Source organism: Uloborus diversus, chromosome 4 (genome assembly GCF_026930045.1).
Source record: "Uloborus diversus isolate 005 chromosome 4, Udiv.v.3.1, whole genome shotgun sequence".
NCBI lineage: Eukaryota > Metazoa > Arthropoda > Arachnida > Araneae > Uloboridae > Uloborus > Uloborus diversus.
Genome location: NC_072734.1, coordinates 16,922,265 through 16,940,024, shown reverse-complemented (window position 1 = coordinate 16,940,024; position 17,760 = coordinate 16,922,265). Strand labels below are relative to the sequence as shown.

The 17,760-nt window shown below is 33.7% G+C and overlaps 1 protein-coding gene across 1 annotated transcript in view; it reads right to left on the bottom strand.

The window, feature by feature from the left end:
• LOC129219881 (deoxyribonuclease-1-like) overlaps positions 1-17,760 on the bottom strand; it is a 30,406-nt gene that overhangs the window by 1,886 nt on the left and 10,760 nt on the right. Inside the window, exons 6-8 of the mRNA XM_054854192.1 lie at positions 15,772-15,926; positions 2,862-2,958; positions 608-659 (exon numbers count right to left, since the gene is read on the bottom strand). Of these exons, the coding sequence (XP_054710167.1) occupies positions 608-659; positions 2,862-2,958; positions 15,772-15,926 (304 nt within the window). The remainder of the gene's footprint in view (positions 1-607; positions 660-2,861; positions 2,959-15,771; positions 15,927-17,760) is intronic.

Genomic DNA, 17,760 nt, shown 5'->3' with positions numbered 1-17,760 from the left:
TCATTTTCGGCAGTAAATTTGCACCTCCGAAAAAAAAAGGTGGAAAATTTTCACTTTTTTTTTTTTTTTTTTTTTTGCCGTGGGACAAAGTATAAATATTTTCTGCTTCTTAATCAAAACCAAAAATCTTAGTTACCCCAAAACATACTTCAGCAAGCAATTATCTATACCAAATGACGTAATAGCACACAATTTTTGTTTGGCATCAGGATGCGCTTTGAAATGAGAAACAAATCACCTTCGATTTCGAAATTTTTTAAAGCAGTTTTGAAAATCGTCAAGTTTTCAATTGCTACGATGGGCGATACCAATTGGGAGGGCTACCAATTGGTATCGCCCATTATAGCCTGACTGAGTCACTAGATATAGACGCCACCAAATCATTTATAGAATAGCAAATATCCTGTTATCGAAGTTCTTCTTTTAATGACGCATTTTCGTCTTACAAAACTTTTTATGCTAAATTTTGCGTTTATGAACATTCTTACAATGAGCTTAAACATTAAATGGTACAATGACAACTGTAAAAACAAGCTAACAGGACAAAAACAGAGCGGGAAATTTATATATTTACTATATAAATATTATACTATGTAAGCAATCTTACTTCCTCCTCTAAGTTTCACTTCTACTGGCCAATGATCAGAAATGTCTAAAGCCTGAAACAATGAGAGGAAAAAAAGTGTTAATTTTTTTCTTATTGATTTTTTTCGGACGATTGGATTAAAAATTTAAAACCACCCTATTTCAGTTAAAATCAGTTATTATTTCTAGTGATACACAACTTTAATAGAAACGATTAACTTGGTTGGTGTCTCAGTACATGTAGCAAAAATGTAGACCTTGTATATCGAAAACGCGAGCTATTTAAAAATAAAAATCAAGTTCTGTATCTCAGAATCAAATTAACGTAAGTTCAAATATGGCGGTTTTTAAGTTAGTACTGTATTGTAAGTAGAATTCATAGACATTGGAAGTCTATGGTAGAACCTTATTCTGCAGTGAGCCATATTAAATCATTTTTAGAACTTAATTTCTTGTCAATAGAGTCATTATTTTTAAAATTTGAAACAAGAAGCACGCGAGCTTTCATCTCAATACTATTGAAATGTCGACGGACATTAATAAATTTCCGTCGATTATTTTCTGTTATCGCAAAGCCGGTCACTAAACTCGTCAAGAAGTTTACATGATATTGCCATTTCGGACCCTCTCCCCCCTTACCATTTTAACCGTTATGCAAGCATGTTAATTTTATGCTTTGATTTTTCCTCTCGAATGCTGGGGATTTCGTTCCTCTGGGCATGGGGAATAAAAGAACTATAATTGTTGAGGCAAACCAAGCCTGGCAGGATTGTAAAGGCTACGCAGATCCTATTCACATCATCACGATTACCAGGTTAGGTTTGCTCCAACTGTAGTTTGTACTTCAGGGGTTTTTGAGTAATCACGATTGCTTATTGCTTTCATTTGACTGTTTTTGGCGTCAATTTTATTTTCCCCCCGCCACCCTCTGCAGCATCATCGTCAACCGGCTCCTGACGATGCTGCTCCTATAGCGGAAGCCGTCTCCAGGTTGCATCCATGTCCTACACACAACAAAACACGCATACATACACGCACCTACACACACACGTACATACACCTGCACACACACACACAAACACACGCATTCACAAACACACACACACACGCATACATACAGACACCTATACATACACACACACAAACACATACACATATACACACAACTACCCACACATTCATGCCTGCACACAGACACAAATACACGCCTATACACACATACACATACCACCTACACACAAACACACTTACCCCCCACACGCACAAACCCACACGCCTACACACACACACACACACACACACTCGTGATTGCGAGAAACATAATTTGAATTCAAGATGACAAAATTCAATTTTTTTTTTTTTTTTTGGCTGTCATGTTAAAAATTGTTTTTGACTGCTATTATTAAGCTTGCTGAACGGTAAAACTTTTAGCCAACTAGGCACTTAGTAACATAATTTAATTTCATCATGTTATTGCCAAATACAGCACCCCTTCGCCTCTCCTTCTTGTTTGAGCCCTACTTTTCACCTTATGTAGATAGTCAGGATCTACCTCGAAGATAAAGGCCCACTCTCTAGGACGTAATATTTAGTTTGTGGTCCAGATACGGGAAATTTCCTACCAGTTTTCTAACTCAAACGAAATCAAATATTCGAGTTGTTATCTAATGATGTTTAAAATTGGGTTTGCCAGACGTCCCGGTTTCCAGATAAAATTCCGGTGTCCCGGCCGGTTTACTTCACGTCCCAGAAAATGATAAATTTGACTTCAGATGAACAAAAAAGTCGAAAAATAACTAACTACGAAGGATTATTTAGGATAATTACTTTGCCATTTGTAACAGAAAAACGTAAAATAATTATTGAATTAAATTGTGAAGGTATTTACAACAATATTGAAACCAAAAGAGCTAATGAAAAGTACATATAAATATTGTTATTTTTTTTTCATTATTCAAAGTGTTTCTCCTTCCTCAAGTAACTTGAAAATATTAACCTGTAGGAAATAAAATTTATCTGCTCGGGTCATGTATTATTACTCATGATTTTGGTTCATAATTTAGTGACCATTTATTCATAGCGTGGAAAATGAACTACCCGCTAACATACTCTAAAAACTAGCCAAGGGTGTGAACCCTTTTGAATACTCGCGACACTGAGGCGGGGGGGGGGGAGGCTTCTCTTCCGGAGTCCCGGTTGAACATTTCAAAAATCTGACACTCCTATTTAAAATGATTTACTGCGTTGAAACTGTCTGAAAAGCCAAGGTAAAGTACCATTTCCGTTGTGAGTCCGTATTCGTCCTTGAAGTTAAAAGGTCCTGCAGAGTCCTCAATTACAGCATCTTCCATATTCAGACCGGCTGTTACAATCCTGAGAAAAGGAAAAAGGAAATTAATTTTTACCTTTCCCTGATGACTTATCGTGAACTTTGGCGCAACGCAAAAAACACAATATTCCAAACGTTTAGGACGTTCACGAAGCTGGGATTTACAAATCAAAGAGAAGCCTTTTTTTTTTTCAGGAGCACCTTTTCTAATAATAAAGCTGAAAGTCTCTCTGTCTGGATGACTGGGTTTCTATCTGGATGTCTGGATCTCTGTGACGCGCATAGCATTTAGATCCGCATCCATTGATATTTTTTGTATTAACTAACAACTTTGGGAGATCCTCTGGCTAGTCTTTTAATGTTTCAATCAGACCTGTCACTTTTACGTTTTTCAGAGGACAATCCTTCTGAGCAAGGGAAAGATTTTTTGTTTAAAAAACATCCAAATACAGTCCAACCTCGTTTATGCGGACTATTTGGGACCAAAAGCATTACGGATAAACGAAAATCCGAATAATCAGGATAATATAGGTAATAAGCGAAACAAATTCGCAAGTAAACAGGCTTGTCTTTTATCGCAGCAAAAAACGAAGCTTTGTAACAAACAGAGCATTTTTTAACACAGGGACTTCGCGACACGAATGTCGCGCAATTAAGAAAATGTGTCGCCTAGAAGATGCAAAATCAAACCACTGTGTGACATTGAAAAATTCAACATTGGTCCATTCATTTTTATAAATGGTTTTCAAATATTTAAAATATTTTTTTTTTCCTTTTTCTTCCTCTTGTGCAGCAGCCCCCCTAAAAAATAATCGAATCATTATCTGCTGTCCCAACCCTTCACAGTCGACCCCATCAAGGAAGCCCCTCAACTTCTTTTTTGAAACCGACAACTAGGAATTGCGCCCGAGGAAAGGTCCTGCCGTGGTCCTGCCCGTTAAGACCCTAGGGACTTAAAGGAACGCCACTAGGGACAGCAAAATTATTTCCTATTTTCCGTTCAAAAATGAAAAGAGATGTATTTTCCCCAGTGCAACCGAAAGCGAAGAGTCGGACCCTGGTCTCTTCCTAAAATTGTTATCAATAATTTTTGCTTTAGGCTAACTGAGGATCACACCACACCACACACTTGCTTTTTTATGGCTTTCAAGAAGGAATCGTTTAAGGAATAATTATCTTTATAAGTCCGAAAATCCGAGTTTCGAAAGTTCGAGGCTCCGTTTAATCCGAAGTGCTTCATTTATATTTGAAGTTAAAGTTTTTAGTAGCGAAAAAGTTGATTTCAATAAAATCTTAAAATAGAAATCTTTTGATACTAAAAAATGTATTAACTACATACAATAAATGATAACACGGCATTGAGCGGGTTTTTATTATTCACTGGTAAAATATTCAGCAAAAAGTTTTTTCCTTATCTATCTTTTGTTTTCATAAGTGTCTTTGATCGAACTTGGTTTTTTTTTTTTTAAGAATGACATTTTTTGAAAATAACTAATACCAATTTAAGGCTTATATTTATTTTGCAGGAATTGCGACAGCTACAAAATCGCCGGGTTGCTTATCAAGATATGGCCAGAAATTAAGGATTTCACCTTAAGTTTTGGTGCGGGTTTTTTTTTTTTTTTTTTTTTCAGCAACCACGATTGCTTATTGCTTTTATTTGACTGTTTTTGGCGTCCTATCATTTTATTTTCCCGCCAGCACCCTTTGCAGCATCACCGTCGACCGGTTCCTCAAGATGCTGCTCCTATAGCGAAAACTGTCTCCAGGTTGCGTTCATATCCTACACACACGCGCATACATACACACACAAACACATACACACACATACACAAACACATACACACATATACACAAACACATACACACATACACAAACACATACACATACATACACAAACACATACACATATACACACGCATACATACAGACACCTACACACACACAAACACATACACACACGCATACATACAGACACCTACACACACACAAACACATACACACACGCATACATACAGACACCTACACATACACACATACACACAACTACCCACATATTCATGCATGCACACAGACACAAACACATATGCTTACACACACATACACATACCCCGCCCCCACGCACACAAACACTCATACACACAACTACCCACACACTCATGCCTGCACACAGACACAAACACACATGCCTTCACACACATACACATACACATACACACTACACACAAACACACATACCCTCCACACACAAGCACACACGCCTACATACACACACACACACTCGTGATTGCAAAAAACATAATTTGAATTTAAAATGTCAAAATTCAAATTAATTTCTTTCTTTTTTTTATATTAAAAAAAGTTATTTACTTACGAGTAAGATTATTCATTAACAAATTAAGGAACATAAAAATACCTTTACAATGGCGTTTTAATTTTCATTATAGGTATAAGAGTTGTGGAGACATTTCATTTCAGAGTTCATGATTTTTTTAAAAATTGACTCACTCCCTCTTCCGCTTTTTTTTTACTTGTGAAACTTTGCGATTTGTCTACAATTTTCTTTTTAGTTCAGACTCTATATCAGTACATCCGCACCTCTTACAGCTACAATAAAAATAAAAACATCTTTTTAAGGTAATTTAATGCTCTTTAATTTATCAAGCAATGATTTTGATAGAGAGTAAATAGTTTTTGAGATATGAAAAGAAAACTGAAAAATCGCCACTTAAATTAAAGTTGTTTGATTATCTTTGGAGTAGATATTCAAATAAATAAATAAATAAATAAAAAGCGTCATGTAACTGGTCTGACCAATCACAAACTCAAATAAACATCAAGCTTTCCTGAAATGAGATCAATTAGCAATCATCTTGATTGCTCCAAAAAAAAAGCGTAGTTTTTGTTGCAAGTTTTCCCTACTTCCGGCCATATTTTAATAAGCAACCTAGTCAAAACATATTTCTCTAGTCATAATTACGTATAAAAATTGTGCTTTGATTATTAAAGTGGTGGGGCCAGATCTTTATATTGGGATCTCTTTCACTAATCCGCCTTTGATTGCGCTATAACGTCGCCGTCGTATATATGCAGTTATTTTATAGAATACCTAGTTATTCCATGAAATAACTGATCGTGTCCGTTAAAGTGTGTAATATATTATTAATTTGACACTTTAACTAGTTATTCTATGAAATAACTAGGTATTCTATAAATTAACTAATGAGAGACAGTTAAAGTGTAAAATAAACAATTTATCCAAAATGAAATAACTAGGTATTCTATAAATAAACTAATGATAAAAAATTAAAATGAAAAAGAAGCAATTTATCTAATTTATGCAGCGTATAAATGGTATTTATGGAAACGTACACTAGATTTTACACGAACATTTTTTAAATGCCTGAACAGTATCTAAACTTTGAGCTGTAGCAACCGAACTGGCGTCAACATGCTAAACAAGTTCCCTTCCTATGGCTTTTGGAGTAGTTCATAAATGCAGTAGGGGTGGAAGGTAAATGTATTTTTCGTGCAAGATATATAATATAGATTATTTTACACTTTAACGGGCTGCAGATCTTTAATCTGTGAAATAACTAGTTAAACCATGAAATACAAGAGAGTTTCGAACTTTAACGGACGCGATCAGTTATTCCATGAAATAATTAGGTATTCTATAAAATAACGGATTTTATACTTTAACGCTAACATATATATTATTCGTCAACGTTGTTTCTGTCCCTTTATTTTATTTTATTTTATTTATTTATTTATTTCTTCATTCATTTTATTTATTTATTTATTTTTGTGATAACGCCAAAACTTCATAAATACTTTATCAAACTTCATAAATAGGCATAATTTTACTGTTTTCAAATATATTAACAAATAAACGAATTTGTTATTCTGTGTCTTCAACTTCATACAAAGTTACAGCTGCAGTAAAAATTTGGATTAATTTTAAGCAACTAATACATTAGCACATACATTAGTTGATTCAAAGGTTAGTTTGGTTAGTGGAGAATAAACATTATTTTGTTCCGACGAAATCTTTAAAATATAATACTATACTGTTTGTTATGGATATTTAAAACGAAAACAAAATATTAAAAGTTCACCTGAAATTTGTGCAACGTTACAAATTTAGAAACAAAGAGTGAACTCGGGTGCAATTCTTGATTGCAAAAAACTTTCAATTTATCATAAACAAATATTTTTTTTCTCGCGGTTTTTAGGGAAATAGTTTGAAAATTTTCAAAACACATGTAAGTTCAGCTTTTTTCTTTTATTATTTTTATTAACACGGTGTACCCCGGGTAATACTGTTATAAATCATTGTTGTGCTTTGAAATTCCATTGCTATAACGATAATTTTTTTTGCACTGTTACAATTTAACACACTGAAACATAACAATACAGTTTTATTAGCCACAACAATTGGAGTCTTCCCATTATTGATAAATTCGACGAACTCGTTTCAAAGTTGTATAGATTGAAGCTTAAAAAGATTGCTACCTTTTGAATTGTGGTTTGAATTTGGATTTATATTTTGGAACTATTAAAGCCTAGCTATACCTCTAAGATGACGAGGATGGTTAGTCTATTTCTAACTCTTTCTCTATATATTTACTTCGGAGCTAAACTCACCAACTACGTTGGTTACCACGATGTCTCTGGATTCTTGTACAGCGTCTCGGCCTTACTATTACTTCATGCATTGGATTGCTTAAAGAAACATCTCAACGTGCTTCTCACGAAGCCTGTCATCCACAAAACAAATGTGGCTACACAAATAAGTGGACAAAAACTCCACGTTATATTTATAATTTGCAAACCCATTTACAACAAAAACACTGTGGCTACTCAAACTCCGCCACAAAACCGCCAAGAAAACCTGCGGTTAACAAAAAAATACCTTAAAATGGATGGATATTAACTTATTGTGACTGTATATAGTGTAAATAGAATTTTGTATGTATTTATTTTGAAATTTGTTGATGCCTTTTCCTATGAATTTCTTGAAAAGTGATTATTTTGAAAAATATATTTGATTATCAATGTTAATTTGGAAAAAGATGAAATGTTTGCTTACTATGTGGATATTGACACTGACTTTGTGAATATTCGATCGATCATCAAACTGTTGACCACGTAAATATTTTATCGATCACCTTACTATTGACTATGTAAATATTTGATGGATCGCAACTACTACTACTATATAAATGCTTCATCGATCTCTAAACTGTAGGCTATGTAAATATCAATCATCAAACTATTGGTTATGAATATCTGATCAATCAACGAGCAATTAACTATGTGAATATTTGATCTATCGCAAAAACTACTGACCATGTGAATGTTTGATCATCACCAAACTATTGACTATGAATATTTGATTGATCACCAAACTATTGACTACACTGTTAAAAATGAGTATTCAAAAATAATGAAAATTTACTCATTTTTGAATACTTTCATTACTCAATATAGCTCCGAATCAATAAGGTTCAATTTTGAGAAACACATGTACTCATTTCATGACTCGTATTTCTCGTATGTTTGTATTTGATGCCACATTTACTCATTTTTGAATCAATTGTATTCAAAAAAAATGAATACATTCAGAGCTTCATTTTTGAATACATTTTTTTTAACAGTGTATGACTATGTGATCGATCTCCAAACAATTGACTACGTGAATATTTGTACGATCGCAAAAACTACTGACTATGTGAATGTTTCATCTATCACCAAACTATTGACTATGTGAATGTTTGATCACCAAAAAGTTTAATGGACGTGACTAATAACAATGACTTATTACGAGACGGAAATGATGACTTTGCTCACTGATAGCGACAAGGACTGATAGCGACAATGATGACTATTCCCTGACGATGTTCATTGATTATTACTGCTGACTAGCGATCGAATGACTCAGAATTTACTGCTTCTGCGCCTCTTTCAAAGCTCGTTTTCTATGCTAGTTTCCCCCTTCTTGCTGCCTCTTCCACAATAAACACATGTTTCGAGGAAAAATTGATCAGTTAAAATCAAGAAAGACTTTTTTTTAGAAAGATTTGTAGAATTGAATGCAAATTTCAACCAGAAATGTGATTGCATAACCGATGAAACTCAACAAATGTAATACAATGAATTGCTCTAAATAAATTAGTTTTTGGCCTAAGATTTTTCTTTGTTGTTGTTATAATTTTGTAATATGTGACGTAGTAATAATAGCGATGAAAGAATGTTAATCACTCTGTTTCAGTGCAGAATCAAGAAGGTACATAATAATTTTCCGTGATAATTTCTTGAAAGTTTTCAGTTCTCCAGTATTAACAAGTTAATTAATCAAAACAAGTTTTTAAACACCTGTGTTACTTTCCTTTTTAATCATGATTTATTTCATCTGCAAAAGTTTAATATGCTGCAGATTAAATATTAACACAAATACAGAAATAAACCAAAAGTTATTCCAAAATATAAAGAGGCTTCTTTCCCATTCACCAACATTGGATGAGTGAAAATATCCATTATATGGCTCTGGTTCAAGGCCAGGGGAGGGGGAGCCCGGGGGCATGTATCCCTCCGTCATAATTTTGCTTACAAACAAAAACACAAACTTCAGCAAAAAATATCAGCCAAATTCTTGGTTTCGAGATTCCAAGATGTCAGTTTCCTGTCGATCTATCTGTTTCGAGTTTTGAAATATGACTTTTTATTCTCATTGTAGTCAACTACAGGCAGTACGTATACCAGTACTGTGCCTCTTCTAAGAACAAAAATTAGAGAAGTTTTACGGGGAGAAAAAGCATCAACATAATCGAGTTAAATGCAAAAAACTCTAGTATGTTTCATTATAAGTAATAGTAGAGGGAAACAATGCAGTATGACGCTTGGCAATACTGCTCGACGCTGTGAAGACGATAAAACAGCATTTGATGCTTTCGGAGGCTTACCACTTTTTTGACTTAATGTGATTTTTTTTCTAGAACGTATTAAAAATCAAAATTTTGCATAAAACAACGAGCTGATGTGTGCATCACATGACTTCCTTTTACTCCAATTTAATGTCATTTTCCCATTATTGGCAATTTTAATGTGATTCAATTGTTTACTCTACAAATATCACCAACAGTGGCCAAATTAAACCAAATTTAAAATTAAAAAATTTTAAAAAAAATCGCCAAATTTGTCGCCAAGTTGGTGACAAATTTGACAAAACCAAAAGACTGGCGATATATCGCCAAGTGTCTGACAAATTATAACACCACTTGAGTTTACATCGAAATTAACAATGATTTCCCCCAAAAAAGGGGCAAAAGACCCCCTTAGGAACATCCGAATGCAACCAAAAGGGAAGGTGCACAACTAGGCCCCCTAGGAGTCTACGTACCAAGTTTCAACTTTCTAGGACATACCATTTTTGAGTTATGCGAGATACATACACACTTACGCACAAACGCACATATATACGTACATACAGACGTCACGAGAAAATTCGTCGTAATTAACTCGGGAGTCGTCAAAATGGATATTTTGGGTGTCTGTAGGCTCCTAAGCATATATATCCACGTGTGGTCGGGTCGAAAAAAACCGCAACATTAATTCGTGGGTGAGAAAAATGGAAATTAAGGTCGATTTTTGAGTGAAAATTTTTTCGCGAATACAATACCTTTTTTGTAAAAGGAAGTAAAAGAAAAAGATATCTCATGAAAGAAGGAAAAGTGAGCTTTCTTTCTCTTTAAACTTCGTGCAAATTTCATGCGTATCAGAAGCTTTGGCAGAAGCGTAAAAACTGATCAAGCCCACTAAACGACCTATAACAATTTCTCCTGAAATAGCGGAGAGCAAGCGAACTTCCCACAGAAAAAACAATCCGCAACAATACTCACATAGCTGATACATTAGAACTTGAGCGTCACATTCTAATATATTTCGCTGATGTACTCCAATGAGTTCTCAAACCCAGGTTGCGTTAATCACGCAATCTTGGGGGAATACTTTCATCAAACCAGTGATACGTGCTGAAATGTGTGAATTTCAGTGTGCTATTTCAGTGTGAAATAAACACTAAGAGAAAATCATTCGTCTTCATCAGTGAAGGTTAAAAACAAAAACACATTTAGCACGAATAAAAAAAAAGAAACTATTTCAAATAAGGATATTTCAAACATTTAAAAAAATATTTTAAAGATACATTATTTATTTATTTATTTATTTATTTAATTTTATTTATTTATTTATTTATTTATTTATTTATTTGAATTTAATTTAATTTTATTTTATTTTATTTTTTGGTTTCTTGTCAGACCATTAAAAACAGAAATTCTGACTAGGGATAGTGAATGGTAATAACTTTTTAGTACTAATTTTTAATCAACACGTACAAGAGTATTATTTAGCATTGTTAAATGCCTGTTATTTTGTTCCTTAGAAGGTGACAAAGAAATGGTACTAATAATAAAAAAAAAGAAATGACAAATGCTTTTCTAAGGTTGCTATGAGCCTCGGACAAGAAACTGCAACTTTGGAGAGAACTGCCCATATGTCACATCGACGTTTCGCTTTTTTTCCCTTGCTATTTACACTGGATTTCTTTATAATCTTTAATATTGTTCTGATAGTTTTTTTCGAAGATTTATTTGCTCATAGATAAAGGTATAGTTATTGCTTATTAATGGACTTAAAAATAGTGTTGGAAATAATTGATAGTAGAAATTTAGGTATAAATATTATATTACCGAGCAGATAGATTTGTAAAGAAAATCAGTTCGCGATTTGTTTTTCAAACTTTACCGGTCCGCGGGTCGGAAGAGCTTGAAAAACGCTCGCTTAGACAATTCAGCCGCGAAACGTCAAGCCAGTATGTTTCTCCTTGATGAAAGAAGACGTACACGTAGACCACATGTACGGTTCCGTACGGCACTTTCAGCGATGTAGTGTCCAATCCAATGAGGTTAATTAATTTTTTAAGGAAATTTTTATTTATTTATTTTATTTATTTATTTATTTTTTTGTTGTGCTCCCCCCCCCCCTTCCCTACAAAATACAGTGAAAAGAACATCCAAAGTTTAAAAAAAGGCAGTCTGAAATAGAAAAAATGCGCTTAGAATCATTTTATCCGCAGTAGAGTGTGTCTTTTTTTAGCCTACTTTCCCAGTAAAAGTCAGAAAAAGAAGAAAAAAGCATGAAAGAAGGCTTAATGCATCTTAAAAATATCGCGAAAAACAAAAAAAAAGTCAAAAATAAATAAAATATTTAAATAAATATTGAAAAATTAAAAATTGGAAAGAAGGGTATTGAAATGGGGAAAAATGTCTGTCGGTCTGTCTGCCTGTCTGTCTGTCCCTCCCCCCCCTAATAACTTTTGAATGAATAGTCCGATTCGAAAAAACTTTATTTTTGTTCGAAAGATCTTGGCGAGGACACCTCATTCCCATATTTCACTTTTTGATTTGAACGATTTTTTGTTCAATTTTCAACAGTTCAAAAAAACTTAAGATTAGCGCCTACGGGGAAATTCAAGGCAATTCCGAACTGTGAGGTGAATTTGCTTCAAGCAAACTTTGTAGGAAAAAGCTTTTGATGAAAATATTGTATATAAAGTATTTTTGATTTGAACAATTTTCCGTTCAATTTTGAACAGTTCAAATCCCTTAACTACGGGGAACTGAAAGTCAATGTAGATTCCGTACTTGAAGGCGGATTTATCTGAAGCAAATTTTGCTGGAAATAGCTCTTGTCGCCAAACTCCAGACTCCGACTCCGAGAATTAAGGAACACTTGACTCCGACTCCGACTCCTGTGCCCGACAATTACTCGGACTCCGACTCCCCGACTTCGACTCTGACTTCGTAGCTTTGGCAAAAATTTATACACGGAGGACAAATAACTGACTCAGATTCTTAGATATTCGACTCCGACTCCTTTACCCCAAAATGAGATTGACTCCGACTCCGACTCCGCAGCTATGGTTTTGACTGTGAAATAATTATTGATGATCTGACTTGTTTTTATTTTTACGCTAAAGTTTTAATTTAGGTATTCAGTTTTCGGCGAATAAACTCGAAGTCATTTATGTTTCTACATAAAAACATACGCAGACGATTTTTTTTTTTTTTTTTTTTTTTGACAATGAAAATTATTTATTCAAGTTGACATTTTATTTTTTTATTTATTTTGGTAAGTGCATTAATTCATTTAAATTGTTTTTGGCAACAGGGGAAAAAGAAACGATTTTTTTTTTTTTTTTTTTGATATGATATATTTATTTTAATGAGCTTATTAATTTTAATTATTATTTTTTCGTTTTGAAAGCTGTTAAAGAATTTTTTTTAATAAAAAAAGTTTACTCGCAACTCCAACGAACTATAGGGAGCACTGCAGTCACTGTCTAATGGCCGACTTAAAAACTAAAACAAACGCATGTGGTAACGAAAAAAATGCTAAAAGTGTTGTGGTTTTTATTCGTATGTATGATATTTTTCGATTTATTCTTTTTAAATTAATTTTCAAAGTCTTGTGGATATTCTGGCCCACGTAGAAAGAAATGAGAATTCAAGAAGCATTACTAAACGTCAAAGATTAATGCAAACTACGTAGTTCGTAGTTCTAAGCAGCTATTTCCACGATGTTGAATTCGATATTTATCAATTCTTGATAAAACTAAATAATAATTGTGGCCTGACAAGAACAACAAGTAATGCTAGAAAATTCAATATGGCAGTACAAATTATTATCGAAAGAAGATGATACTTCTTTGCCTTACTTGGCTAGCGCTTATTGTTTTGCATTTGTTGCTGAGTTATTTCTCTCGAATTCCCGAATCGGTTAATTTAAAATTTTTCTGTTTCGATTTTTCTAATTTCTGAGTTACGATTTAATTATGTCAAGTTATGCAAATCATCTACAGAATTCTTACGGATTTATGGTGGTAGTTTTCTTTTCAGTTGATTGACCATTATTTCTTTTTACTTATCGAATTCTGTAATCTTACTACCATTTTATTCCACTCATGATAAAAATTAAAAATGGTTTAACTAAAAACGCGAAATCTCGCCAAGGCTACTTTGCTCGCACAATACTAAAACTATAACCCTAAACAAATTTGGCGAAACCTTTCAGCTGAGAATAAAAGGAATAAAGTAAATTCTTTCTCGGTGTAACATTTTTCATTTTGTTCTACTATAATATATTCAAGAAAATATTTTGCATACCGTCCATTTCAACTAAATGCTGCTGTAAAAGATGGTTAGTTAAATTAATTTAAGATTAAAAAAAACTCATATTCTTACAAATTCATACAAAACAATAAAAATTTTTACCTTGTATAACGTTATCCAAGTTTGTTAATCCAGTTTTCGCTTTCACCATTTTCAATCAACTCATATTTTAGAAGAAAATAAGGAAAACTAACATTATTTTGAGAAGCTCGAGAATACTACTAAGGGACGAATTAATTTCTGTAGCTGAAAGCAAACTAAAACTCATCGATTGCGTTAATAAATACTCAGAACAAACTGCCTGTGTTTACGTCAACAGACACACGTGGAACGCAACGTGGCAATGTTTTAGTTTCATCGACAGTTTTGTAAATCACCGCAAGGTAGCGTATTCGAGCGCTGGAGTTCCGAATTAGCTGCTTTGTTTAAAAGTTGCTGTTTTTTTTTTTTTTTTTTTTTTTTTTTTTTTTTTTTTAAATGAGTGAGGAATATTTTATTCCTAGAAATCAGCTTAAAGTATTCTGAAAATATGTTTGAAAACATTTGCAGTTTTAGCTATTTTTGAGAATATTGATCAGGTACTAGAAAATAGTTTGGGTATACGGGAAAGAAGAATCTTCTAGTTCTAGACAGAACTTCTTTTTTTTTTTTTTTGACTTTGACTTTGACTTGCGCACTTGGAATATAATGCATTTGCACCCTAGAAATTCAGTTCTGGTGTTATTTATGAAAAATATTAAGGTTTAGCTACCGGGCAACGAGATTAAAGGTTTAAAAAAAGTTAAAAAGGGCCAATTTTCAGAAATTTTGTGAAAGTACAAATGTTTAAAACTCTTGTTCAAAAACCATTTAAAAGCTTCCTTTAAACACTCTTTTCACATGTCCTTGTGATTAACTGCATTCCTTTACAGTTTTTAGTGCGCGAATAAAGCGCACATTTTCTTGAAATTGACCAAAAATTGATTTTTTTTTAAAATCATTTTTTGTACATTTCAATAGTTTTCTTTTTATGATCCAGAAATATTTTTTTTTTGCTATGTATCTCGTTTTTGGAAATGCAAATATATTTTATAGCATTAACAACCGAGAACCCACCACAAGGAGGTGGCTACGCTTCATCCTCCACTCTGCCCTTCCCATCCACCCAACTAAGAAGAGTAGTCATCACAGGATTAGTTTATGGATGTGTGGATTGTTGTAGCATGTTGCAGCCTCAGTATGCCCTTTCAGCTGTTCACCAAACACAGCTGTACTAGCCAGTCTATACCGTGGATAAGATCGACTGCATTTGTCTGTGTGGACTTATGTGACAACGTCATTTTCTCTTTACTGTCTACCACGTGCAGGGTCCGACTAAAAGATTAGAAGGCCCATGACCAAACAGTTTTGGGAGCCCCTGTAGTAGTTAAACCTTACAATTTTAGCCATTGGATAAAACAATTTTAGCCATTTGAGGCTCCTGACAAAGCAGGTGCCCCAGACAGTCTGTTCAGTAGTCAGGTCTTGACATCTACGATCATATCAGCGAATCTGCTATGGCTCAACGGTTGGGAATGTTGACTTTTTGAACTTAGGCAACTATATGATACGGTGAAGTAGGAATAAATACATCAGAAAACAAATACCTGTCATATGGACAGCAGTTTGGTGACACAGTCGTATCGCGGTCGTGTCCAATGTGCCAGAAGAACTCTTGTCGATTCCACAATTCTATCCATTTCCAATCCGACATCCGGACATTGGCACAGCCTGCGTTCATGTCACCCATCATGATGGCATCCTGGAAGATTTCAACAAAGGCAAACAGGTATAGTTCTTGACTTAACGCAGCCATTTTGCTTATGCAACGCTACTACAGTACGCGCCGCTAATATAATCATTGGATTACCCTTTCAGACGGAATTTTTAAATACTTAATCAAAAATGTTTTTATTTGGTAGACAGTGTACTATGGTAAAGATTATCTTATAGACAAAGTTTCAAGTTCATAGGTAAAAAATTAAAAAAGTTATGACACGTCCAATAATCTGGACGTATGTTTCTGAAATACATATTTAAATAAAAAAACGGTGAAACATCAAACAAACTTCATTGTAAAATGTTCTCTAAACAATAATAAAACATAATATAAGCATTTGAAATGATTAATAAAAAATTATATATTTTTAAAAAATCGGGAAAAAGACTCGCTTTTGCGACGAGAATCCCAAGGTTGAGAAAACGATCCAGTCCCATTCTCCCAATCCGTATTTCTTCATGTTGCCAATCCCAAAATGAAAAATTCTTGCACAGATAATAATAAGCAGGCTGTAAAGTGTTAAATACAAACAAAATCGAGTTATTTATTCAATTAATAAATGATTAGCAGCTGTTAAAATAAACGTCCGGTATACCGGACGCCTCGACGGAAAGGGATAAAATCAACCTCTTTTTAAAATCAAATCTGGAAGAACAAAATCATTGCAACATCAAAACATGTTAAAACCATCCCTTTAAAAAATCGTTACCGCCGTTTTGCTAAATCATTTCTGAACATTATACGTAAAAAAATGATAAATAAGCACCAAGAAGAAAATGAATCTGTCTCAGAAGATAAGGATATCTCAGTGTCAAATTTTCTCTTTTCAATAGATGTCAGAAAAGCGCTTGACGTTATACGATGCCCTTTAGAGCAAAAAGGGAACGATAATTATGAAAGTTACAAAACATTTTATAAACTTTCAAACGATATTGAATTTTTACTCTCCAATCATGTTTAAATATTGGCGCATGGTTCTTTGATTAAGACCATTGTGCAAATAAAAAAAATATATCTGATGTTTAAAATGTCAATTGTATTTTGAAACGCTTAAAATAAAAATAAATGAAGTAATTCATTCCGTTTTTAGAGTATTTGAACTTCAAAACCTGTCATTTTTTAAAGAGAACGTAAGTATGCCGATTTATTAAATCAACCGCTTAATAAAATCAAATGTCCTCAAAACAAATGTGAATTAAATAAGCGACGGACACTGTGTTAGTCCATTTTAAAGCTCTATTTTCGAAAGCAAATTGCATGGATAAATATGATTGGCACAGAAATGCTAGAGCAAACTCACCAAATTTTCTCTCTTCGCACCAGTTGAAGGTGCACTATTCCTTCGTAAAATGGCGATCAAACAAGAAGTTTTTGTGTAGAATGAGTACGTTAAACATCACAACATTGTAACCTGTGCTCAGAAATAATTATGAAAAATACACGTTGCCATGGGAACTATTTCATTTAGAGGTAAATTAATAACTTAAACAGTTTAGAAAATGCATCGTGATTACAGTCGCGGCTACTGATAGAATGGCGCAGCAAAATGTTTATGGAAGGAACTGGTCTACGTTTGAACATTTCATCCCATGAACTCACGAACAATTGTAGAGGGTGCGTTCCAAACTTTTGAACTTAAGGCTTCTATTTAGCCACATTGATACATTTAAGGATTTTGAAAATGTATAACTTTGGATAGTTTTAGGAACGAATGGATCATTTGATGTATCGTGTGTCATATTAGCTTACTTGTTTACTTTTGTAACGTTCACCGCAGTGGAGAATAAAAAGGGAGGGTCGGAAAGATCATGTCCCT